Source organism: Trachemys scripta, chromosome 16 (genome assembly GCF_013100865.1).
Source record: "Trachemys scripta elegans isolate TJP31775 chromosome 16, CAS_Tse_1.0, whole genome shotgun sequence".
Taxonomy (NCBI): Eukaryota; Metazoa; Chordata; order Testudines; family Emydidae; genus Trachemys; species Trachemys scripta.
In genome coordinates this window covers 27,676,311-27,702,002 of record NC_048313.1, presented here as the reverse complement: position 1 = coordinate 27,702,002, position 25,692 = coordinate 27,676,311, and the positions used below count along the sequence as shown (strand labels likewise).

The 25,692-nt window shown below is 55.4% G+C and overlaps 1 protein-coding gene across 2 annotated transcripts; it reads right to left on the bottom strand.

Moving 5' to 3' along the window:
• Positions 1 to 421: 421 nt before the first annotated feature.
• GIPC1 (GIPC PDZ domain containing family member 1) lies at positions 422 to 22,394 on the bottom strand. Of its 2 annotated transcripts, none has more exons than XM_034791968.1 (7): positions 22,204 to 22,394; positions 20,880 to 21,212; positions 20,150 to 20,335; positions 14,426 to 14,606; positions 4,896 to 5,008; positions 4,373 to 4,454; positions 422 to 3,554 (listed from the first exon to the last, which is right to left on the bottom strand). In XM_034791968.1, the coding sequence occupies exons 2-7, from the start codon at positions 21,159 to 21,161 to the stop codon at positions 3,403 to 3,405; spliced, it is 996 nt and encodes a 331-aa protein (XP_034647859.1). In that variant the 5' UTR covers positions 21,162 to 21,212; positions 22,204 to 22,394; the 3' UTR covers positions 422 to 3,402. The 2 variants fall into 2 exon arrangements, with proteins under 2 accessions (XP_034647859.1, XP_034647860.1); XM_034791969.1 differs by having other exon boundaries at positions 22,208 to 22,394.
• Positions 22,395 to 25,692: the final 3,298 nt, after the last annotated feature.

Genomic DNA, 25,692 nt, shown 5'->3' with positions numbered 1-25,692 from the left:
GCTGTACGAGTGGCTCTGAATGCAGGCTCCGGGGCGAGGCAGCTCCGGGTCTGCTCTCTTCCACCGAGAAGGAACCTGCTGCTGACACCGAGGAGGCCCCGGCATTGAGGGGGCAGGAACCGCCAGCCGGGAAGGACGCTCAGCCTCCCCTCGGAGCCTGAGGCAGGGGTGTGTGCGATGGCTGAGCTGGGCCCGCCTGTTGTGCCCCCTGGGAAGGATGCTCTGATCTGACCCTTGCAGAGGGAGCTGCGAGTGGGGGGGACGGGGGCTTTGGCACTGCCTCCTGTTGTGCCCACTGCCCGGCCCCACAGCACGACCAGCCCCCCCAGTGCCCACCCCCTGCCCCGCAGCTGTAGGGAAGCTCCTGGCTGCCCCTGACCCAGCTCCAGACACGGCCCCCACAGACATGCGGCTGGTTGGCTAGAGTTGATATATTTTTATGTTAAAGATGCTTTACAGGTAAAATACAAAAATAGGGCCTGGGAGGATGGGGGATCTGCCCCTCGTCAGCAGCTCCCAGGGGACCAGGGTTCAGCGTAGGGGGTCACAGCTCACTTCCATCACAGCATGAGGGGGAGCGCAGGGGCCTTGCTCTCTGGGACTCCTGACCCTGACCAAGCCCTGCTCAGCCGGGGGGGGGGGGGGGGGGGAAGAATCACTCTCCCTCGCAATGGAACCGCCCCCTCCAAGTCCCTTGCTTTGCTCACTCCTCTGTGAGCCGGGGTCCAGGCCCAAGCACCAGTGCTGGGCTTAGTGTCGTGGATACAGTAGGTGCCGGAGGGCTGGAGAGTGACTGAAGAAGCTAGGAAACAGGGAGCAATCCTGGGGCTCCCAGCTTGCACCCCAAGACAAGTGCCAGGAGGGGATATAAATATTGCAGCACGTGGCGCTTTACAAACATTGCGCCTCCTCACGCCCGCCCTGCGAGGTAGGTCAGTCCGATCCAGAGTGAACAGATAAGACAAGACAGAGAGGGGAGGGGACATGCCCAACGGTGAGAGGTGGCAGCAGAGCTGAGAACAGAACCACGAGTCCTGTCTCTCACGCCCCTGGTCTAATGCATAGGGCCCCCCCACCTCCCAGAGCCAGGGGGAGAATCCAGGAATCCGGATCCAGCCCCTAGACCCTACGGCTTCTTTAAGAGAAGGATCTCAAAAAACTCCAAGCCTGCCCCAGGGGACCCCAGCCATGCAGCAGTGTGTGTCAGCCCCCCGCCCCCCCCCCCCCACCAGAATAAGGAGTGAGGGGGAGGTGTTAAGCCTAACCCCACATGGGACACTGCGGAGGGGGATGTGGGGGACAGTGTTACGACAGGCTCAGACTGGTGAGGGAAACCCCCCAATGGGCTCCGGGAGCAGTTAATCATCACAAAGTGTAAACGCTAGGAGAGATGATTAACCCACCCGCCTGCCTTATGGATGGGACACTAGGGCCAGCGCTGGGGCTTGGCGCTGTGGGCTCCAGCAGCATGTGGGGGAAAAAGGGAGTAGGGTGCCCCCCCACAGCAGAATAGGGGGTGACAATCTCTTTACACAGGAAGTCAGAGCAGCATGAAGCAGGTAGGGGAGCCTGGCTGAGTCCAGGGGGGTGGGGGGGAAGCCCAGATCAGCTAGAAAGCCCACAAGACCCATTGGCGTATACAACCTGAAGGGCCTGGTGCACCTGCCCCGGGGGGGGGGGGGGGGGGTCAATTCAAACCCCCCCCCAAGGGAATGGAGAGTGGGCTGGGGGGCTGTGAATAGAACAGGCCCCTGACTGGCACAGGGCTTCTGCGTGGCCTGATTGTGCGGGGTGGTTTTTAGCAGGAGGTAGGAGAGGAGGCAGCGGATGGATTTAACCCTCTGACCACCCCCCAGGGCTGCGATGCTCCAGGGGCAGCAGTAAGGGTGGGGGCTGCCTGGCTGTCACGGCCCTGTCCAACTCACCCACCGCCTACAAGCCAGGAGCAGAGACCAGCTGCTGTGAATGTGGGGTGTTAACAGCACAGCCAGGGGAGCGCAGGGCTCCAGCCTCAGGAACAGATGCGTGACAAGAGCCGCCCAGTCATTCCCGAGCTGCTCCAGGGGAATGCTGCTGCCCCCTGTGGGTCTGGGGCTGGAGCAGGGACCCACCCTCCCTGCAGGGCAGGAGCAGACCCCAGCCTGGGCCCTGGGGCTATTCCACTGTGGTAGGTGGGCAGGGCCTTTCTGGCAGCAGGTAAGCGGAGGTGGGGTCCCAGGGCAATGGTGCTCAGCTGTGACAGAGCCTGAATGCACTAGACAGCTTCTGCCAGCAGGGGGCGCAGTGGGGGACAGGAACTCTGGCCAGGGGGAGCATTGCAGGCTGTTGATTCCTTTCGGGGGGGGGGGGGGGGGGGTAACAAGGGGAGCAGGGTGAGGGGATGGGAGTGAGCTGTCTCCCCTCGAGTTAGCAGCAGCTCCCACTCTCATGCTGCCTTTGAGGGGAACAAGGGATCTCGGCATTGCTCGGGGCTGCAGCCCCACACGCTGCCTGCCCCTGCCAGCCCCTCGCTGCCCAGGGCTCCATGGCGGGAGGAGGAAGGATTAAAGCAGGTGAAGGGAGAGGGCAGTACAGTACCAACAGAGCAGCAGGGCGGGGGGCTGGAGTGAGCTCGGGAGGAGCGAGCAGGCTGTTGCGGGCACTCTGCCAGCCGCAGCCCGCCCGGGGCGGCCTCGCTCCTGTTAGTGGTTAGATGGGTGCTGACAGGCAGCGGGGTGGGTGTACCATACGGGCATGGGGGCCGCTGCTGGCAAACACCCACACGTGGAACACAGGCACCGGGGTTAGTTTCAAGGCACCGGGGTTACTGCCCGGCGGGAGGCTACGCCCAGGCAGAGGTACAGTCGAGGGACGCCCCAGCAGCGGCCAGGAGGTTACCCTGATGACTGAAGAGGGGTGCCAGGCCCTGCAGGTGCCAGGACACACCCTGCTCCACCCCAGGGAGCAGTGCAGCTGGCCCCCCTCACTCCCCTGCTGCCCCCCGGGACTGGGGAGGGAGCACCCCAAGGGCCTGGCCAATCCCCACCTCCCTGCAGCCTTCGGCAGGGGCACACAATGGCTCAGCTTATTGCTTGATAATGCCCAGCAGCTGTCCCCTCCGCCGCCTCTAGTACTGGGGGGGAGAGAGGAGAAGAGCCCAGAGCCCGGCTCCCATGCGGCTCCAGGTACAGTCAGGAAGGGCTGGCCATAGAGAAGTGCACCCAGGGCCCTAGGTGAAGGGGAGGGACGAGGAGCCGGAGCTGGAGTTTTTGCCACAGCAGTGCTGGAGCCAGGCACAGAGCCGGGCCCGTGGTGTATCCCTTACCCCCTGGTCCACATGAGGGCAGCAACCCAGCACGCCCTTGCCCAGCCCAAGGGCACAGCAGATCCAGGGTGGGCAGAGCAGGGCAGTCCCGCAGAGTCCTAGTAGCGCCCAACCTTGGCATCCCCAATGGCGCCCCACACGTCAAAGACGAACTCGTCGGGGAAGGCGAAGTCACCCAGCCGCTCATCCAGCGCCTCCGCGAACTCATCCGGGTTCCCCTTGTCCTTCCCCAGCTCTACCATGGTGGCAGCTACAGAGAGCAGAGATGGGCTTGAAGGGGAGGGAGGAGCATTCACTTCCATGTTACCTGGGGCAGGACATGCCAGCCCTAGTGCTATCCCACTGCTCCCACCAACAGTGCCAATGCTTCGCGCATCACGACAGCACTGCCATGCCATTGCCAGGAGTAATAGACGCCCTGAGCCCCAGCACTGCCAGCGCCAACATGCTGCTCTTGCCCACAGCCCTGGCCAAGGAGGCATGGCAGCTGGGAGGCCTGTGAGCTGAAGGGCTGATTTGCTTTCTCTGCCCAGCCCTGCTTCCCAGAACACACTGACAAGCCTGTCTCTGCCACTGCCTCACTAACCCCAGAAATGCTGCTGTGTGCCCTGGGAGAGCCCTGCTCACCTCTCAGAGAGGGGAGACTTCTCTCCTCACACTAAATGCTGCACATGAGGGATGTAGCAGGCCACTAACAGCAGGGCTTGCGCTTAACTGCTGGGGAACGTCCAGCTACTCCAGTCCCAGCTGGGGTTGCTGCAGGAGGCGGGGCAGGAGCGCTGGCTGTGGGGGAGCTCCCAGCAGGGGGCACTGTAGGGAGCAGGGGAGGAGCGCTGGCTGTGGGGGAGCTCCCAGCAGGGGGCACTGTAGGGAGCAGGGGAGGAGCGCTGGCTGTGGGGGGTGCTCCCAGCTACATCAGCCTGGGCCTCTCCCAGCAGGGGGAGCTCCCACGCTGCCCAGCAAGGATTCCTATGCTGGCTGACCATGACACAGCCCTTCCCCCAACACCCCGATGCTTTGGGCACCCAGCCCCGGGGTGACTTGGGGGCTGCTCGGTAGGAGACTCACCCAGCTCCGTGTCGCGGATGCCCATGTAGCTCTCCAGCAGGTCGTCCACCTTCTCAATCGCCCTCTCCTCAAACGCAGACAGCTGGGGGGGGGGGGCAGGAGAGCTGCTGAGCAGGAGACGGAGGCAAAAATATAGACCCCCTCCCACTCACCCCCCGGCCAAGAACCATGGGAAAAGAGGGGCACCCCTCTTCCAACCCTCCCCATTCCTCGGCAGAGAGGTGTGGGTGTTGGGGGCCAGGGCTGGGATAGCAGGGGGCTGCAGGTGAGGATTGAGGGGCATCGTCAGGGCTGTGGGAGAAGACTGGGAAGCAGGTGCAGTACAAGGACGTAGTGGGGGGAGTGGCCCCATATGGAGGACCTGTCCCCTCCCCAATCTTGGGACAGCTGGGACCTCAGCTCCCCTCTCATTCTGCTCTGGCTCCCCACCCTCAGTTCCCTCTGGGAAGAGGTCAGGACTCAAGCGAACATTCAAAGGGCTCCCGAGGGCTGTCAGGGGAAGCTCCCCAGGGCTGGCACCTACCTGCTCCTCCACGGTGGCCGGTCCCTTGGCCCGTAGCCGTAGGGTCCCTCTGCCAGTGCCCAGCTGGGAGCTACTGTTGTGCTTGCCCCCTGCGGCCCGCTGGCTGATCATATCTGAAACACAGCAAGGGACGACCCAGTGAGACCACGCCAGAGGTGGGGCAGTCACATGTTGGCCTCGCAGCCCAGAATCCCAGCAGCCAGCCCAGGGCACCGGTGCAGCCAAATTAACAGCCACACTCTAGCAGGAGGTGGGGCCAGATATCAGACACCACCACCTGGGCACAACAGGCAGGGTATTCTTGGGAGGCAGCTAGGGCCGGGGTACTGCGTGTTGTGCTGACGCCTCAATCACAGCTCAGTGTGTGTGCATAGCTGGGGGCTGGGATTGAGGGGCACCAGCGGAGCTGGGGGAAGGGAGCCCAGGGCTGGAATAGCTGGGAGTTGGGATTGGGGGGGTCCAGCAGCAGAGCTGTGCAGGGAGCCCAGGGCTGGGACGGCCGGGGGCCAGCGGCAGAGCTGCGTGGGGAGCCCGGGGGCTGGGACGGCAAGGTGAAGATGCTGCATGTTGGGACTCAGGGCTGTTTGCAGTGACATCCATCCCAGGAAGCTACGGGCTGCCTTCCCCTCCGCGGCTGGTTCCCACAGCCTGGGGCTCGGACACATGGGACTCGACTGCATCAGTCTGACAACATGGGACAGCAAAGGCACATGGAGATCAGCGTGCGGGACCGGAGAAGGGGTCCCTGGCAGTCACGTGCAGGGCCCAAGGCAATGGGCGCAGTGCAAGAACCTCCGTTAGCCGAGGCAGCACAGCCCGTGGAGGGTCAGGTCTCCACAGCAGAGGGATGTGCCGGCTCTGGCAGGACTGAGTATCTGGGGTCCCACTAACCTACTCCTCTGCCTGGATCTTCCTACCTCCCCACGAATGAGTTTGAGCTCACAGAGTCCCTGGCTGGATCCGTGCTGGGAGGGAACGGGCAGAAATCGGGGATCGCTCAACCTCAGCAGCTCTATTTGGAGTGCAGGACGCTGGGCGCTGGCAGCGCCGAGTGGTTCCTGCCCTCTACGGGTTTCTCGCCGTCCAGTGTTCTCTTCAATGCACTGGTCCAGGCGCTCCCTGCACCTGTAACCCCCCGGGATTGGATCTAACGGCCGGGAAGGTTTCATAGCAGCACAGAACTAAGTTAAGGACATGTTCCACCTCAGCTTCGAAAAACCAAGTCCCTCCCACATAGAGGTATGTGAGCTGCCTTCAGAGGGCAGCTTTCAAAATGCAGTTGGTACGGCCCTGCCGTCACGGGCAGCTGATTAAAACAGGAGAGAGTTTAGTAGAAGCAGAGAGAGGCAGGACTCCTGGATTCTCTCCCTGGCTCTGGGTGCAAGCCTCATGAAACCTCCAGGCCTCTCTGTCCCGTGGGTCGGTCTAGTTCTTGCCAACAGCATTGCGGGATCCCACAAGCTCCTCTTTCCTCCAGTACGTAACTGGTTTCTTCCTGCCCTTGGGCAGCCTGGAATCCCCAGGGAAGCCGTGGTCCATCCTGCAGCAGCTCCCACGCCTGCAGGGACCTCTGTTCCCAATGCACTTCCGGAGCGGCCAGCGTTTTCCTAGAAAGCCCCGTCCCCTCGAGCTGATACAGGGCACTGGTCACACTGTTTCCTCTCCCCACGAGGGACAGAGCCGCTTCAGCATCATCCCATTAAAACCCTCACGGGACAACCAACCCAGCTGCTGGGTTTCCAAAATACACTCCCTTCTCAGGCCAGTTACAACAGCAGCTGCCTGTGATGCGCCTCTCCAGCCAGTCGTTACTGTGTGCCGGGGGCACAGAGCCATGGAGATCCAGCCCCACTGACGTTTCCCACAGTCCCACGGCGTAAAAATAATCTGGGAAAATCTCATCTGATCAGCCACTTTCCTGCTTCTGGCGTACGGGGGAGGGGGGCCTGAGCCCATTCCCTAAAACGCCCACGCCAGACACAGATGGCAGCAGGAGTATGGTATAAATGCCCAGGCACAGGGCTGTGTGTTGCTCAGTCCCTGCCAGAGGGGGCACTGGAGCATGGCGGGCTGCTTTCCTTTTCCTACCAGCCCCCTGGATCCATTGCTTCGTGCTAGCCATGGGCTCCTCTCTGCCCCTCAATGACATTCCCACAGCCCAACTGCTGTGCCAAGGAGGTGCCCAAGGGCGGTGGGGCAGCCTGGGGGCCCCCGCTTTCTTGCTGGTTAGAACTGTCTGGAGGCGGAGGCCATGCAGCTGGGGTGCCGGCCATGGGAGCAGAGATCCTATGTGCGGAGCACAGATGCTGGGGCAGGTGCAGGGCAAGAATTATCCAAGAGGAGCTCCACTTGCAGGGTGCTGGAGGTCCCGTCTTGTCCTAGGCACCTCAGTCTGCTTCACTTGCAGTTTGTCCTTCAGAAATGAGATGAGAGGCCCTGGATGTGCTGAGCCAGAGGGCGAGGGACGGCAGCTGGGGGGGGGAAGGAAGATGGGGACACATGCAGCAACGGGGCTCCCCGCACTTCACTGCCCCATCCCAATACAGCAGGCTGTACACGCCGCTGCAGGAGCCCTGTTTATTTCTGCATTCCATTCCACGTCATGCTGCCCTCACTCCCCATGGGCTGCCTGCACACAGCTGTCCAGGCAAAGCTTTCCGAGGCAGCAGGTGCTATGCCACTTTTCCACCTCCCCACGCCCTTCGGGCAGAGGGGACAGTAAACGTGGAGCAGGGGGAGGCCTGAACTCCTCAGTCCAAACCTCAGGCCTGGCTCCTGCTACCCGGTTCTCCGCTGCTGCGGCCAAGGGCCAGCCCGATGAGTCTGCCAAAGCGAGCTGCAGGGAGACCGGTCATTAAACGAGCGACAAACGAGCTCCCGTGTCAGGCTGCCTGCAGACTCAGGCAGATGTCCCTGCTAGCGGGTAGGCTCAACAGCCGTGGCTGTGAAGAAACCCTTCAAGAGACTTTGGTTTTCCCCTCCCCCATTGCCCCCCCCCCTTTTTTTTTTTTAAAGTTCTGCAGCAGATTCAAGCCCAGACGACTCTGTGGGTGCACTGCTGCCAGGACGCACGGGGGAAAAGCTGGTTATTCACCCTCCCACGTCCAGGCGAGGGGAGCAAGCTGAGGCAGACGTGCCCCTGCTCTAGGGCTGATGCATCGCTCATTCAGTGTGGAAGGCAGAATGCCACGTTCAGTTCTGGCCCAGGGCATTCATTTTGGAGTCACTTCTTCCCTTGATCTACAGATCTCCCGCTGGCGGCACTGGGAGGGACGGGGACAGTCTGGCCTCTGTGGCAACTGCACCGTTGGGGATTGTATATTCAGTACTTGATTGCCATGTTCAGCGAGAAACGCTCTGCCCTGTGCTTCTCTCCTGTCCCCATCCTCCGCTCTCTGCTTCTCTCCCTCTTCTTCCCCCAACCCCCAAGTCCCACTCCGCCTCCAACGCGGAAAGTTAGCATGGAGACAGAAATGCCAGGGCTGGAGTTGCAGACGACACCACCGGGAGACTGAGGAGTGAGCACTCCCCTGCACCCTATTAGCTGTAGTCAGCAGAGGCAGCCAGCAGTCACATGAGAGCTAGAACCCCCTTTGGGGGGGATTTTTAAGAGGAGGGAAGCAGATACTGTGGACAATGTGTCCAAGGGTCACAAGTCTCTCAAGAGGACCAGATACAGACCGGGGGGCCATATGCAACTCCTCCTAAGACTACCTCCAAGAGGGGATCCTGTGGTCCTGCAGGGGGCGTGGATCCCTTAGCACCAGGGACACTAGAGGGTACAGGCTCCCCCGACTGCTTGTAAGGTGGCTAGCACTGCTCTGCCTAGTGCATTGGGGTACAGGAGTTTCATGGGGGCATGCACTGCTTGGGTATTGACAGTCCTCATGCACCTGTTCCCCAGCTCTGGCACTGGCCCTAGCAGCTGCTCCCGGCCCCTCCAAGCACACACCAGGGTCTGTCTCCTATGGAAAACGCTGCTTCCCTCCCCAGCTTCCAAGGAGGACTCCTCGGGGCAGCAGCAGCTGGGCTCGAGGAGCCATGACACCCTGCCCGCTCCCAGTGTGGTTAGCACAGTACGGGCTGCGGGAGAGGGAAAGGCCCTGGACTCAGACACAAATAGCCTCCAGCCACATCAACATGTTTGGGCTGGAGCCGCAATCAGAGGATGGCGTGGCAGGCAGGCACCCCACCCTGCCGCGTGTGTGCCTCATGCACCGACGCCAGGCCAAAGCCTGGAGGCAGGCTCCCAACCGATCACAAACCACGAGACCTCCAGCCCCCATCTACACTAGGGCCAGAGATGGTGCAAAAAGCGACTGGCCCAGAGCCTGCATAACCCCTTGGGTCCCCACACAGCCACTGTCCCAGCAGCCCCACGCACTGAGCAGCGCGCTGGCCGCAGCAGCCACTGTTCTGCTGGGTGGATGCTGAATGCCATTAACGTCCCTGGGAAGCCCGGCTACCATACACCCGCAGGGCAGGGTGATAGGGAGGGGCCATCATCATCACCATGTTCCTATTACGCCTCTGGCGTTTAGGGCTGTGACGAAGCGCCTCCACTCCTGTCTGTTTCTGGCAAGTCTTTCGGCGGTTCCCCCGCTGTGCCCCGGGTTTTTCAGCTTGGCTTCCACAGCTCTTCGCCAGGTTGTTTTTGGGTGGCCTCGTTTTCACTGGCCTTCAGGTGTCCATCTGATTGGTACTCTGGTGATGGAATCAGTTCCCATCCGAAGCACATGACCCATCCGTCTCCAACACCTCCTGGCAATGATGGTGCGCAGATACTCTTGGCTGCACTGTGTCAATAGATCTTGGTTGGAGATTGTTCTGGGCCAAAAGATACGGAGGATTTTTCCCTTTTGGGGCTATCGTGGGGGGGCTATTCAGACCCCACCCCCCATACATACACACACACACACACACACACACCCCCCATTCAGGGGTGAAAGTAACACAAAAGATTTACCAATATGGGGGCCCGGCTCCAGGCCCCCGGAAGGGGCAGGGCTCTTGGGCAGAAGGGGCGGGACTGGGGATCAGTCTCCAACAGCCAGCCCATCTGTACTGCCTGGCTCGTGCCGCCTGGGGCTCCGGTAGTGATTTAAAAGGGCCCGGGGCGCCGGATGCTGCCGCGGTAGCAGGGGCCGGGAGCCCTGGGCTCTTTGAAATAGCCAGGCCCCAGGGCAGCTGCCCCTTTTACGTCCTCCCTGGTGGTAGGGAGCCTACTGGCAGGGCCACCGAAAGGGGGGAGGGGGGGACAAGGGGCAGCACATTGGCTGCATATGGGCTGGTACCAGCGACCACTTCTTACCGGTACACCGTACCAGCCCACTTTCACCCCTGCATCTATTCCCCCCCAACATACAGAGAGCATCACTGATCCAGAAGCCATAGGAAGAGCGGTCACTGGCCCCCAGGTCAGCCTGCCTCAGCCCCCCCCGTTAGAGCCCTCACAGGGCAGGGAACAGCACTGAGAAAGACTAGCCTGGCCCCAGCACAGAAGCCCAGTTGTTCTGCCTCTGCTAACGGGAACGTGGGCTTGGCTCGTAGTGGGGATGGAGCTCCAGGTGTTCCTGGCACTGGCATTTCTGAGGCCTCCTGTCATCCCCCGCACTCCCCCCAAAGCTGGGAGCGGGTGGCGGTGTTAAACTGGGAATGCAGAGGCACTGCCCTGCCTTTCCAGGAAAGCTTGGCTCCTTTCAGACAGGGAGGAGCTGTTTGCCCCACATGGGGAGGCTGGGGTTCTGGCCTCTGCCCTAGAACTTGCAGCCAAGAGAAAGAACAGCCTTTCCAGTCATGCCACAGCATAGCAGCGGGCAGGACAGGGCGCAGGGGCTGCATGGGAGGGGAGAGCAGGGCATGTCTGCGCCAAGACTCCAGTCGCTGGCAAAGCACGGAGACCACAGGAGCCGCAGATGGTCACATGACCAACATTGACTAGTAAGTGCAAGACTGGAATAGCAGGGGCACTGGCAGAGCTGGGGGGGGGGGGGGGGCCACGGCTAGAGAAACAGGGGGTCTCTGAGTCAGAGGATATTGGCAGAGCTCTGTGTGAGGATGTTGAGGTGCACCAGCAGGGCTGGGGGGAGAAGGGAGCCCAGGGCATCTGCGGATGGGGGGCTGAGGGGCACCAGCAGAGCTGAGTAGCAGCAGCAGGGGGGGCAGTGGGTGGGGGCTGAGGGTAGCGCCAGAGCTGTGTGTGGGGAGAAGGTGGGAGGTGCTGCAAAGAGGACTGAGGGGCGTGGGCACAGCCATGCGGCCTGTACATTAGTCTCACTCAAGAGCATTGAGGGAATGCTGTGATTAGGGTCTCCCCAGCTGGGGCAGGGCACTGGCCCCTCCCCAGATCACAGGGAAGGTCCTGAACACACTCAATGGGGGAAGATAACAGCCACTTAGCCCGGGAGCTAGAAATAGCCAGTGAGAGAGATTAACACAAGAGGCTGCTCCAGGTTGCCCATAGAGGGGAAGAACCGAAGCGAGCTGGCCTAGAGCTGTTCCCCAGAAGCCAGCACTTTCCCTATCAGCAGCTCTCACAGCGGTCCGTCCAGCACTGCACACTCCAGGCTTGAGCGCCAGGGCTGGCGCAGAGCCCAGCGGGTGGATGCCTCTGCAGCGGGTTTCTACAAGAGGTGGGAACTGACCAGGGCCAGCACAGGATGAACCAGTCCCCCACCTCCCTGCTTCGATCAGAGGACAAGAGGCTGCTTGTGCAAAGAGCTGGTGATCTGGGTTCTCGGCAGGAGCCCATGAGCTGAGCCAGGGCCCTGCAGCAGGAAACAGCTGCCCAGAGCAGTAAGGGGGACGTGGCACGGGTGCACCCAGGGAGAAAGACCCGTCACTGATGCCGCACAGTCCCGCGGGCCAGGCTGATGGAACACAGAACATTCCTGCCCCCTCCTGGAATCAAGCACGACCCGCAAACAGGTTGGAACACCCATGTTGGGGTGCACCCACTGCTGGATGCTACCAGATCTGCCCAGGCCCTCCCAAGTTCCGTCTCCCTCTGGCAGCTCCAGAGGTGAAAAGACCATCTACTCTTGGCAGCTAGCAGAGCTCTCCCTGCGCTCTAGCAGCCGGCATTCTGAGGGAACAGCGGGGAGCTTTTCCTCCCGCGGCCCCTGGTCCAGAGGGTCCCGTGCACACTGGAAGGCAGGGCAGGTTATGAGGCTGGATTGAACCACCAGTGAGTTGTGGGTCCAGGCAGCAAAGCACAGGGCTGGCAGGACCGAGCTAAGCTTAGCATTCTCAGGTTTGCCTGCCACCCAATTGGCAGGTGGCTTCGCCAAAGAGCCAGCGAGCATCGGCACCTGGGCTCTCTCCACCACGGACAAGCAGAGGATCCTAACGTTCGCACACACGGCCAGCACCATGGAGCTGTCACTAATTAGCATGGAACGAACTGCAGGGAATGAGCAGCGGCACGGATGCTGGTGCCAAGGCTCCCAAGGTGCCAGAGATGAACATATGCAGCTGGTAGAGGGAGGGGAGAAGGAAGTTACCAGATTCCAGGAACCAGGGACGTGTGCGCGGGCTGAGAAGCATAAGCCAAGGAGGAAATAACTTCAAGTGGAAAATAATCTTCCTTCCCAGATCAGAGGCCAGTGAGTCACTTAAGGAGGAAGGAATTCGTGGTGGCAGGCTGGCCTTGCGGATGAATGAACTGAGACACCAGCAGCAGGGAACGCGATGTGACTGGGAGCCAGGACTCCTGGGTTCTATCCCTCGCTCAGGGAGGGAGCGCCACCTAGTGGTTAAGGTTGGCAAACCAGGACTCCTGGGTTCTACTTCCACACTGCTGCTGCCTCGCTGTGTGATCTGGGGCAATGTGAGGGTAGCAACACTGCCCCAACCCGGGGCTCAGTGCAGTGTCGAAGAGATGCTACCAGCAGCCAAGGAATCTGGATTTGAGGACTCTGAGAAGGCTGCACACACAGCAGAGGGCGAGGATGCACTGTGATCAGAGGCAGTCTGCCCGGAACAGAGCTGGAATCCCCATCCCTGGGGTACGGTTGGGAGCCACTGACAAGGCCACTGCTGGATAATAAGCACAGGGGCTAGAGCAGTCCAGCCCAGAACCAAGTTGTCTCCCCCGGCCTTCAGCACCATCCTGGGGACCTCACTTTCCCCCAGGCTCCACTCAAAGCCCTGCAGAAAGCCCTGCGCTTTGAGGGATCAGTAGGGAGAGCTCCTTCACCTTGCCAGCTGCTGGGGTTGAAACAGGCCTGTCTGCTTAGTGACATTTAGGACCACAAGCACAGACCCCTTCCCTCAAGCCACCATGGGGGCAGGCACGAGGGGGGAGAGGGAAGAGACCAGCAAGGCAGAGCCAGCCCCTCCCACTTGTCCTGTGAGCAGCCTCCTCTCATCACTGAGTACACAGGGGGTCATTCGCAGATACCTTGGCAGGGCCACCTAACCCCAAGTCCAAGCAGAGATGGGGCAGTTTTATAGGCCGGCTGCCTAAAGGCCCACATGCAGGCTCAGCTGCTACCGGAATCTCCAGATCCCACTTGCCTTCAACAGCAGAAGCCTCCTTTTCCCTCTCCCAGTACGAGGAAGGCTTCCCTGCAGTAACATGGCTGGTAAAGCCCTAACCTGAAATTAAGCAACAGAACTGCCCCACCTCTCAGCCAACCCTGTGGTTACACCGCACAGGTCAGATGGCTAGGAACTGCAGTGAGGTTACAGTGCCACCTGCTGGCCACCACACCGCAGGACAAGTCATCAAACCCCACGCTCAGCACCTCAAGCAGCGGGTCTCACCCTTTTTTTGGCTCAGGACCCATTTGTAAATGTCGATGGCCTGTGGTGACTCAGCACAGTGGCCGGGGTGGCCCTGAAGGAGGTTGCAGAGCCCACCTTGCACTCACCTGGCAGCAGCGGCACCAGGGAGGCGAGCCCAGCCAGACCCACGGGACCAGAGCCACCTCACGGGCCTCAAACATTCCGGCGACCCACAGATTGGGAAACCCTGACGCAAAGCCCCTCCCCATCTCCTATTTAATGGCCGAGTAGGACAGAAGGTAATGGCTCTTAGCCCAAAGGCCCAAGCCCTGCTGGCTGCTGTGGGCACTAAGACGAAAGACGCTCTCAGATAAGCACCCAATGCGGCTTCTCACTGAAGGAGAAAGGACAGAACGTGCAAAACAAAGCCCAGCGTGTTCTGTGCTGGACTGATTGCCCTGGAGGCTGAAGGTCTCAGCAGGGCCAATGGCAAACATACCGCCCCCTGCTGCCATGCCCCTCCTCCCCGCCCGCCCAGGAACAAGCCCCTCTAGAGAGATGGGGGAGCTCAGTCTCTGTGGCCTGTTTGATGCTTTCTGCTGTGGCTGCCAACAAGGGGAGCCAGTTACTTAGCCAGGGACTCCTGCCCTACTATGACCTGGACTGAGACCCACCGCGCTCGTTTTACACATCAGGTGGAACCAACTTGTGACCACAGGGACTGGTGACAGGCCTCATGCTCCAACCATCCTGAGCCTGCCAGTGGCCTCATCTGCCCAGGACAGTGTGTGGGGCTCACTCACCGAATGCCTTCCGGGGCTCTGTTAGCTTCAGCGTGAAGGTGCGGCCTTTGGGCAGATCCTTGAGCATCTTGGCAACCTCGTAGTGCCGGCAGCCGATGAGGCTCTGCCCATTGATGGACTCAATCATGTCGCCCACATTGATGACCTGGATCCGGTCTATGACGCTCCCTTCCTTGATCCTCTGCAAGCAAGAGACAGGACGGTTGGCTCACTGCAGGTCCTGGGGCAGTTTCAGTGGCAGTTTCCTCCCCGCAGCGTCCAGATAAGAGAGTCTGAACAGCAGCACTTTCTCTGCTCTACCACCATTCAGCTCAGGGTTGTGCACAACCCTTTGTATTCAGCAAAGCTGCCCAGAACCCCACAAGACAGGTCAATTGAGACTGAAGCACAGACATCTCCGGGGTCACAGAGCGAGTCAGCAGAGCAGGGAACAGAACCCAGGACCCCTGGCTCCCATCAGGCCACGGGGCCTTCCCTTTGCAGTTAGTCTCACGCACATATTTTTGCCCAGCCGAAGCTTGGTCCTTCCTTAGAACATTAATGGTGACTTATGTACCAGGGATCAGGATTTGATCACATTTAAAAAATACAAACAGAATGAAATCCAGATCAGGGAGATAAATACTCGGTGCTTTAGAAGGGCCAGTTTCACAAAGCTGAAAAGAATGATAAGCCACATCAGCAGAGAGGAAGACTGGGTGTGTTTAAGAACATTACTAGATGGCCAAAAAGCCACAATCGAGGGAAAAGACTGTATTGGTTAGAAAATGACCTGCTTTGGTGGGGAAGCGAAGGCAGCTATAAAAAAATAAAGAAATAATGTAACAAATGGAAGAAAGGAGAAAAGAAAGGGAATATAAATCAGAAGTTAGGAACCGTAGAAAACTGAAAATGGAAGAAAAAAAAAAAGAGACAAGGAGACTATCGCCAGCAGAGTTAAGGACAAGAAGGAGTTTTCTTTAGTGTATTAGGAACAAAACTAATTCTAAATGATACTGGTCTCTTACTAGATGGAAATGATAGAATTATCAATAGTAATGCAGAAAAGGCACAAGAGAACAAGTATTTATGTTCTGTATTTGGGGAAAAACAGATGATGTATTCATATCATAGGATAACACTCTTTCCCCTGCACTAGTATCTCAGGAGAATGTTAAAACAGCAGCTACTAAAGTCAGACATGTTAAAATCAGCAGGTCCAGATAACTTGCATCCAAGAGTTTTAAAAGAGCTGCTGAGACACTCGCTGCACTGTTAATGTTGATTTTCAATAAGTCTTGGAAGACCAGCAAAATTTCAGAAGACTGGGTAAAGGGTGACATGAGTAGTTATATGCCCGTCAGTCTGACATCGATCCCGGGCAAGATAATGAAGCAGTTGATATTGAATTTGCTTAATAAAGAATTAAAAGACGACAATATAATTAATGCCAATCAACGTGGGTTTATGGAAAATAGATCCTGTCAAACTATCTTGATTTGTTTTTTAAATGAGATTACAAGTTTGGTCGATAAAGGTAATAGTGTTGACATAATATACTGAGCTGTCTAAGGTATCTGACTTGGTACCGCATGACATTTTGATTTAAAAACTAGAATGACAAAATTAATATGGCGCACTTTAAACAGACTAAAAGCTGGCTAATTGATAGGTCTCAAAATGCAAGTGTACATGGGGAATCATCATCGAACAGGTGTGGCTCTGGTATGGTCCCACAGGGATCAGTTCTTGCCCCTATATTGTTTAATGTTTTTATTAGTGACCTGGAAGAAAACAAAATCATCACTGACAAAGTTTGCAGATGACAAAAAAAAATGGGGAATGGCAAATAATGAAGAGGAGAGGTCATTATCACAGAGTGATCTGGATAACTTGGTAAACTGATCTCAAGCAAGCACTGTGTGTTTTAATGTGGCAAAATGAATATATTTAGAACAAAAAAAAATGTAGGCCACACTTACACAATGGGGGACTCTCTTAGGAAACAGTGACTCTGAAAAAGATTTGGGGGTCAAGGTGGATAATCAACTAAATATGACCTCCCAGTGCAAAATTGTGGCCAAAAGGGCTAACGCGATCCTGCGATGCAGAGACAAGGGAATCTTGAGGAGGAGTAGAGAGATTATTTTACTTTTGTATTTAGCACTGGCGTGACCCCTCCCTGCTAGAATCCTGGGTCCAGCTCTGCTGCCCACAATTCAAGAAGGAAATCGAAAAATTGGAGAGGGGGGCAGGGAAGAGCTGCAACAATGATTAGAGGATTAGAAAACCTGCCTTATAGCGACAGACTCAAGGAGCTCAATCTATTTGCTTAAGAAAGATAAGCTTAATGGGTGACTTAATTACAGTCTGTAAATTACCTACGTGGGGACAAATATTTGGTCATGGGCTCTTCAGCATAGCAGTGAAAGATCTAACACCACGCAATAGCTGGAAATTGAAACTAGACAAAATTCAGACTGGAAATAAAGGTTACATTTTTAACAGTGAGTGTATTTAACCTTTGGAATAATTTAGTAAGGATCCTGGTGGATTCTCCATCACTGAACATTTTAAAGTCAATACTGGATGTTTCTCTAAAGGATCTGCTCTGGGGGTTATTTCGGGGCAGTTCTCTGGCCTGTTATACACAGGAGGACAGACTAGATCACAATGGTCCCGTCTGGCCTTGGAATCATACATCTCTTCAGAAGGGCCTAGGAACCCAAGGCCTCCCACTAACAAAATGGCACCATGAGACAAAAGATCATGGCATTAGGAGGCATGATGATGGACAGCCCTTCTGGTTTTACCAGCTGGAGCTGCTGCAGACTGTACACATCTTGTGTATTAACTCAAGAATATTTAATTAGGCTCCCTTGTACCCGTCCCCCTGAAGGATCCCAGAGCACTTGAGACGCTGTCTATACACGAGTCCCTTCAACCACTGCTGAAATGCAGCCACCTATTGGGTGGAACACGGCAGCTGCTTAACAGCCATGCTTCAGTGATTTAGACTCTGGGATTAGAGCTTCTTAGGGAATGTCATTAGCTGAGAATTAGCGAATGCACCACAGTACCAAGGGATCTTTTGTAAGATTCCAAAGAGGATTTGTGCTCTAATACCACAACCCTGCTCTGTTCTTTCAAACAGATCCACTAGTTTGGGCCTCTCTCATTTACTTGGGGGTTTAGAGTCTGATCAGGGATGTCACTATCACTGTGCTATGGGGGCACAGAGGGGCCTCTTAGTCTGAGGGAACTGCTGCAGCTCCTAGCACCTGGGAAAACCATCCAGGACACAGAGCATGTGAGAAAGTGACAAGGCAGGAGAAAGGACCAGGGCAGCCTCAGGTAGGAAGGGATGGGTGTGCTGATCCCCTAGCTCCCCCAAAGGAGAATGACTCCAAGCGAGGTTAGGATCAGAGCAGGGGACGGGAAGTAGGAAAAGCTGTAAGCTGAGTAAAAGAGGCAGTTAGAGGCCAAAAGCATCCTTTAAAAATTGGAAGTTAAATCCTACTGAAGAAAACAGAAAGAAAAACTATCAGGTCAAGTGTAAAAGTATAATTAAGGCCAAAAATGAATTTGAAGAGCAACTAGCAAAAGACACAAAAACTAACAGCAAAAATTGTTTTAAGTATATCAGAAGCAGGAAGCCTGCCAAACAATCAGTGGGGCCACTGGCCGATCGAGGTGCTAAAGGCACACTCAAAGAAGACACAGCCATTGCAGAGAAGCTAAATGAATTCTTTGCATCAGTCTACACTGCAGAGAACGTGAGGGAGATTCCCACTCCTGAACCATTCTTTGTAAGGGACAAATCTGAGGACCTGTCCCAGACTGAGGTGTCAATAGAAGAGCTATTGGAACAAATTAAACACCAGGACCAGATGGGATTCATCCAGGAGTTCTAAAGGAACTCAAATATGAAATGGCAGAACTAACTGTGATATGTAACCTGCCACTTAAATCAGCCTCTGGACCAGATAATTGGAGGACAGCTAATGAGACATCAATTTTTGAAAAAGGCTCCAGCGGCGATCCTAGCAATTAGAGGCCAGTAAGCCGGACTTCACAACCAGGCAAACTGGTTGAAAACAGACACAGATGAACACGATACATGAGGGAACAGTCAACGTGGCTTTTGTAAAGGAAAAATCATGCTTCACCAATCTATTAGAATTCTTTGAGGGGGTCAATAAGCATGTGGACCACAGTGATTCAGTTGATCTTTTAGAAAGCCTTTGACAAGGTCCACACCAAAGGCTCTTAAGCAAAAGTAGCCATGAGATAAGAGGGAAGGTCCCCTCATGGATCAGTAACTGGTTAAAAGATAGGAAACAAAGGGTAGAAATAAATGGTCATTTTTCACAAAGGAGAAAGGTAAATAGCAGGGTCCCCCAAGGATCTGTACTGTTCAACATTCATAAATGATCTGGAAAAAGGACTGAACAGTGAGGTGGCAAAATTTGCAGATCATCATGATCTTGAGTAATTTTTTAAGTCCAAAGCTGACTGTGAAGAGTTACAAAGGGATCTCACAAAACTGGGTGACTGGGCAACAAAATGGCAGATGAAATTCAATGTTGATAAATGCAAAGTAATGCACATTGCAAAACATAATTCCAACTATACATACAAAATGTTGGGGTCTAAATTAGCTGTTACCACTCAAGAAAGATCTTGGCGTCATCATGGATAGTTCTCTGAAAACATCTGCTCAATGTGCAGCGGCAGTCAAAAAAGCTAAAAAGAATGTTAGGAGCCATTAGGAAAGGGACAGAAAACAAGACAGGAAATATCATAATGCAACTATACAAGTCCACGGTATTCCCACACCTTGAATACTGGGCGCATTTATGGTTGCCCCATCTCAAAGAAGATATTAGAATTGGGAAAGGCACAGAGAAGGGCAACAAACATTATTGGGGGATAGCACAGCTTCTATACGAGGAGAGATTAAAAAAAGACTGGGACTGTTCAGAAAAGAGACAACGAAGGCAGGATATGATAGAGGTCTATAAAATCATGACCAGTGTGGAGAAAGTGAATTGGGAAGTGTTATTTCCCCTTTCTCATAACACAAGAACCAGGTGTCACCCAATGAAATTAATAGGCAGCTTGTTTAAAACAAAGTTAACACACAGTCAACCTGTGGAACTTGTTGCCAGGGGATGCCACGAAGGCCAAAACTATACAGGGTTCAAAAAAAGAACTCGATAAGTTCATGGAGGACAGGTCCATCTATTAGCCAAGATGGTCAGGAATGCAACCCCATGCTCTGGGTGTCCCTAAACCTCTGACTGGCAGAAGCTGGGACCGGATGATGGAATGGATCACTTGAAATTGCCCTGTTCTGTTTGTGCCCTCTGAAGCATCTGGCACCAGCCACAGTTGGAAGACAGGATACTGAGCTAGATGGACCAGTGGTCTGGTCCAGTAGGACTGTTCACATGGCTCAGACAGAGTCTCTGGGACTAGGAGCTCCATGTGATCAGGTTTGCTGCTGCGGTTTCTACTCCCCCGGTAAGACCCATAGCATGGCTCGTGCTCAGGGGCTCACACTGCAGCTCTCTGGGGATGGACAGACAGATAAGAAGGGAAGGAGCAAGACAAGACGCCACAGTGTGTGTCTGGGAGGAGCACGCCTCCTCTAAGACTGTGCACCCCACCCACAGCACAATCAGCCAGTGACAGGGCCTCCTGGGCTCTAGGATGGTGTGAGCAGAGCTCAGTCATCTGTACCTTAATGAATGCGTAGCCAGCTCCATTGTCAGTGATGGTCAGGCCCAGGGCCTCCTCGGACTTGAAGACCTCCACCTCCTTCCTCTGGCCCTTTGTGTGTGCAAAGATGAAGTCCTCCAGACCGATCTGGCCACCCAACAGCTTGTCCATGTCCACTTTGTGGGTGTTTAAGGTGCAGAACATCACCTGGGAGATGGGAAGAAAGATACAGAGTGAGGAACCCCTGGACCACAGCTTCCCCCACTGCCCCTCAGCATCTCTGCTGAGAAGGCCCCATATTACCTCACCCACCTTGTCTCCCTAAATCATAGAATATCAGGGTTGTAAGGGACCTCAGGAGGTCATCTAGTGCAACCCCCTGCTCAAAGCAGGACCAATCCCCAGACAGATTTTTTGCTCCAGATCCCTAAATGGCCCCCACAAGGATTGAACTCACAACCCTGGGTTTAGCAGGCCAATGTTCAAACCACTATGTCAGCATTCTAGCACCAGCTCCACTGGGCTCAGCCCAGTTGGGCATAGACCTCAGGGGGCATGTAGCCACTGAGCCCAGAGTCACTGACTGGCAAAAAGCCAAGGGCACAGCACAGCCTGACACAGGGTGCTGGTCCACGAAGCCAGAGAAGGCACCAACGCCAAGGGCCCACCCCACTGGCTGGCTAGGCGCTGCCATGCAGAAGGGCATCCTCTCCGAGCTCCCCACCCTGCAGCCTGGGTGCTCAGCGCCTACCTCAACTGGCGGGATCTTGAAAGCCTCTGCAATTTTGCTGTACAGCTCCTTGACATTGGTGAAGCCCTCAATCCTGCCAGTGGGACTGCCATGGGCCAGCTGAGTGTGGAACACCAGTCGAGGGCGGAGGCTGGCAGGCGGCGGTGGCAGGCCGGGCTGCAGGGCTGCCACGCTGCTGCCATTGCCCACCTCCACCCCACCCAAGCTGCCACGGATGGGCTCAGCCTCCTCATTCTCCACCAGCGGAGGGGCCTTCTTCCGGCGGCCTAGTCCGAGCGGCATGAGGGAGGAGTGGCCAGACAGCAGGGAGTATCAGTCACCCACGGGAGAGACCTGCAGGAAGCAAAGGGGAAAGACTGTAGGAAACCGGCAGTGGAATCAACGACAAAAGCCAAGCGGTACTGGCTGACTAGGGTGTCAGGGAATGGGCCATGGGCCATCCCCCTCTAGGACATGAGCTCTAATCCAGCCTTAGGACAGAGGGAGCGAATCTGGGGAATGGGACATGCAGCATTCCTCCTCTAGGAATCAGCTCCAATCCAGCCCCAGCTCGGGGAGCCAGACAGGTAGGGGAGTCAGGCTTGTGGCGTGACAAGGCCTATTTTAATTCTGATTCATCTCTACAGCTTTAGCCACTTATAAAATTAACCAGAATAATGTAAAAAGAGGAGGGACAGCTTTGGAAACTTCCTGCCCCTTGCCTGCCTCCCCCAAGTCCTACTGTACAGCCCCAGATCAGCGCTCTCCTGCTAGGAGCCAGCAGTCAAGTGGCAGCTCCTGCCAGACCCCATACACAGCTCTAAGTTATGGAGAGAGAAGCAGTCATGGGTATTTCTAGCCTGCTTTGGAAACACATTTAGTACAAAGCTCTCTAATGAGTAAGCATCTAGTGATCTCAGGGCTTGGCAGTGGCCCTGCATCTCCCCTCCACTAGCCGACACAGGGGAAGCAGCATGTCTGATACCAAAGCCCCTCCAGTGGTGCTGGGCTGTTCACATGATTCCTACTGCTGCAGCAGATGAAGTCGTGGGGTATGGGCAGAGAATGAAAAGTACCCCCCCCCCCCCCCCCCCCGAGTCCTGCCCCTCAGGACTGAGCTGCTGTGGAGGCAGGAAACACCCACCAGGCCTGACCCCCGAAGGATTTAAAAAAACAAAAAAAACAGTGTAGTTGCCACCTGGAAACAAAGTAAAACCCACAGGCCCTGCTGGCGAGCAGAGACTCTGACAGAGTACTGCAGAGAGCCAACCACAGGGAAATGCCAGCCCTACTGCCTCCCAGACAAAGGAAAATCCACGCCAGGCCCACAGAGCTACACACATACCGACCCTTCCACTCCAAGAACACTCCCAGGGGAAGTAGGATTCCAGGGGGGCTCAGCAGGATTGATGATCCTGGTGCTGCTGGCTAGGAGTGCCCTAACCCCTGAAGCAAGGACATGGAGGAGGAAGGGGCAGCCTCGGCGGGAGTCCTTCCAGCCCGGGAGCCTCCGACGTCTCTGTTCTGGAATGAGGGTGGAGCGCACCCTGGCAGGCTGATTCAGAGCAGAGAAACCGGCTACAGGGCGTTCCTCAAAGGGTGTAATGGCAGAGGAACTCAGCCAACCTTGTTAGAGATTACTCCATGCCGTGAACCTGCTCAGTCCAATGGATCCCCAGCATCACCCAGGGCAGAAAGATGCCTCCAGAACTACCACCCACCACCCCCCTCACCCAGCCCAGAACCCACAGCTCCTAACGGCACTCCCCAAGAGAGGATTCAGCTCGTGCCGTAGAACTTCTCCACATCCATGTTCTCTCCCTACCTGCCCAACTCACTCAGGATCCTCCTTATATCCTATTCTGTGCCAACATCGGTCTTTCCCCCTACTCCCTCCCTTCCCGCTCTCCTCCTCTTCCTTCTGCTTACTAGTTTCACCTCCAGCTCTATGCTTCCTGTCTCACTGTGTTGCTCACTGACACAGAGCCAGAACTTACCCTCGCCCTCTTTGCCCATTTTAAACCTTGTTTCATGGGACATGGTTCTTCACTTCCTGGTGCTAAACAGCCATTTAGCACCACACCCCTTTGGGGATCTTGAGACACAGCTGAGACCTCCTGCTCAGACAAATTCAGACTTCGCACTAAACGCCTGTCTTATTATGGCCAGGCCTACCATAACTCACTCACTCATACTATTCTAAAGAGCAGCAAACAAAAAATGCAGGAGGCCAAGTTCTTACAGGACCCAAGTGGCCAGATAAATTGACCACCTGTTTTAACGTTTCAACTTCAGAGTATTACTCACATAAAATCAATTTAGGGCTGCTACCTCTTTATGCCTAACTTTTGCACCTGCCAGAACTGGCAGATCACTTATTTGTCTAACATACAACCTACAGTTGTGGGGCAGGCAGGATAATACTGCCAGTATCTGCTCCACAACTTCCTTGTACAGCTATTCCTGTCTTTGCATTTAGGGAGGAACTAAAGTTCTGTTTGCAGCTATCTTGGCCAGCTTTTGAAATGCTAATACCATAAAAACATTATATAGACACTTGTTTTGTTTGTCTGCATTTAGAGTGAGCAGCTGAACAACTGTTATGCTCCACCACAGAAGTGGCTACATTTTCAGCAGAGGGTGAAGCTATTCCCTTCTAGATTGCAGGGCGTTTGCTAAGGAAATACAGAATTGCTAAGGAGCATTTGGAACTTTAGGGCAAAGTTGTCTAAAAAAAACAAAAAAAGGATTCACAATTCAGATGAATAAGGAAATTTGATGGCTGGAAATGCTCAGGGGGCTTTCCCCAGCTGCTGGGTCTGAGGCTATCTGCTGCCAAATGGAAGGAGATAACAAATGGTGCTGCCCATTAAAGTGGCAGCAGTTTCCTGCCCCAGGAACTTGTGACTAGTGACCTCTCTGCGGTGACCGAGCTGGGTGCGGGGCCTGGAGACATCGGAAGGGAGAAAAAATAAGGATTTTCAAATTGCCCAGTAAAAGTAGGGCACTGTGTGCATGTTTGTATGTCCTGACTGATCTTGTGGCTAAAGCATAGACATGAGACTCAGGAGATCTCAGTTCAGATTCCCAGTTCCCCCCTAACTCACTAACATGCTGAGCAAGTCACTTTCCCCTCACATACATCCCCCCCAAAAGGTGCCTCCGTTTTCCCCCTTTGAAATTGGAGAGCAATACTTCCCTACTTCTCATGTGAGGCTTAGTTCAGCACCACCAAGCAATTCTGGAACTTGAAGGGCAAAAATGACACAGTTTTGTTCATGGCTATAGAGGGAATTCTGTGCACTCAGTGACTGGGCACTGCTGCTCAGTCACACATATCAAACTTCTACTAACCCCCCCCCCCCCCCGCCTAAACTGCAAGTGCTGCAAACGCCAGCAGTCCCTAATGCCTTCTTGTGGCAGTGAGAGAAAACTAATCCCCAGTCTGGCTGACAAGAGATTATAATCCGGCAGAGCCAGAACAGCAGACACGGGGAAGGAGCAGCACCCGCTGCCTTCAGTGAACATACCCACCCAAGCATTCCCTACCATTCTTTGGGAGCCTGAATGACCATGGGGTGGGATTTGATTTGGGGGATACTTAATTCAGTGGTTTACCACCTGTAGCAGAGAGGCTGCTATGTGTTTCCCCAACTCCTCAGGCAGTAGAGGTTGTTGACCTCATTTGAGGGACAATCAACACTGGGAATGATTATTTCTTTTGTTTTGTAGCATTTGCGTGTCTTCACGGTGCTGCCCTCATGCCCCATGTCACACATAGCGGAGAAACAAACACCTAAAAGGGTGATGTTAATTCCTGTTGGTACACTATGCGCCAGAGACTCCTCTGCAAAACTCTAACCACCTGCCTTCATTAGATGGGACAAGGTAAATGGAGGACCAGGCTAAAAGATACTAAATAGACAAACAAACAAGGGGAATTTTCAGTAGATTTTGCACAGCAAACTTTGAACTTAAGTCAGGACCTTTTGATCTTGCACATGGGGGGGAAAAACTAAACCAAACCCAAACCTAATTTACAGGGTGCTGCCCGACCCCCTGTTCCCCATAGGCATTTGGAGATTCCACGCTGCCCACGTCGATATTAGAATCTCTGATCAGCAGAACTCAAAGTGCTTCAGACAGACATCAATTAATCCTCACTCACCCCACCAGGCTCCTGAGTCTCTTTATCCCTATTTTCCAGATAGGTAAATCGAGTACAAACAAGACTTCCTGGTCACACAGGGAGTTGGTGATGGCACTGGGAATGTAACCAGGAGTCCTGGCACCCAGTTTCCTGCTTTAACGGTTGTCCCTGGTCTCCAAGGCCAGCCCATCACCTCAAACATGCATTGTAGCCGACACAAGACTGCAGTGCTGGGACCCCTATGCATTTGCACAAGGGGAGGGAGCCTTATACGGTGGCTATTATACTATTCCCAGTCCCCCTACTTCGGAGCCACACGTGCCATGAGCCTCCGCCCCTCCCCAAGGCCCTCTGTGGCATAAACCCCACAGGGGGCACCCCCATCCTTCTGTGCCACCAATACACCACATACCCCCCTCAAGGGCACAGTAATGACACCCCCCCCCAGAGCTTGAGCCCCGTCAAACACACTCCAGCTGGAACCCCATTCCCAGCAACAGCATCCCCTTCTCAACGGCGGGAGCAAGGGCACCTCCCCTCCCCCCTCAAAGCTGAGGCCACCCTTCTCCTCCCACCCCCCACCCTAGGGCACCTTCCCCACTCCCACTCCCACCCCCACTCAGAGCTGGACCCTCCCCCTCCCATCCCCCACCCTAGGGCACCTTCCCCACTCCCACTCCCACT

Excerpts from the sequence above, each read along its gene's own strand:
- GIPC1 (XM_034791968.1), bottom strand. The coding sequence starts at position 21,161 with ATGCCGCTCGGACTAGGCCGCCGGAAGAAGGCCCCTCCGCTGGTGGAG. Across the intron at positions 14,607-20,149 it reads CTGGCTACGCATTCATTAAG|AGGATCAAGGAAGGGAGCGT; the intron begins GTACAGATGACT and ends TCTTGCTTGCAG. Across the intron at positions 3,555-4,372 it reads CATCCGCGACACGGAGCTGG|CTGCCACCATGGTAGAGCTG; the intron begins GTGAGTCTCCTA and ends TGCTCTCTGTAG.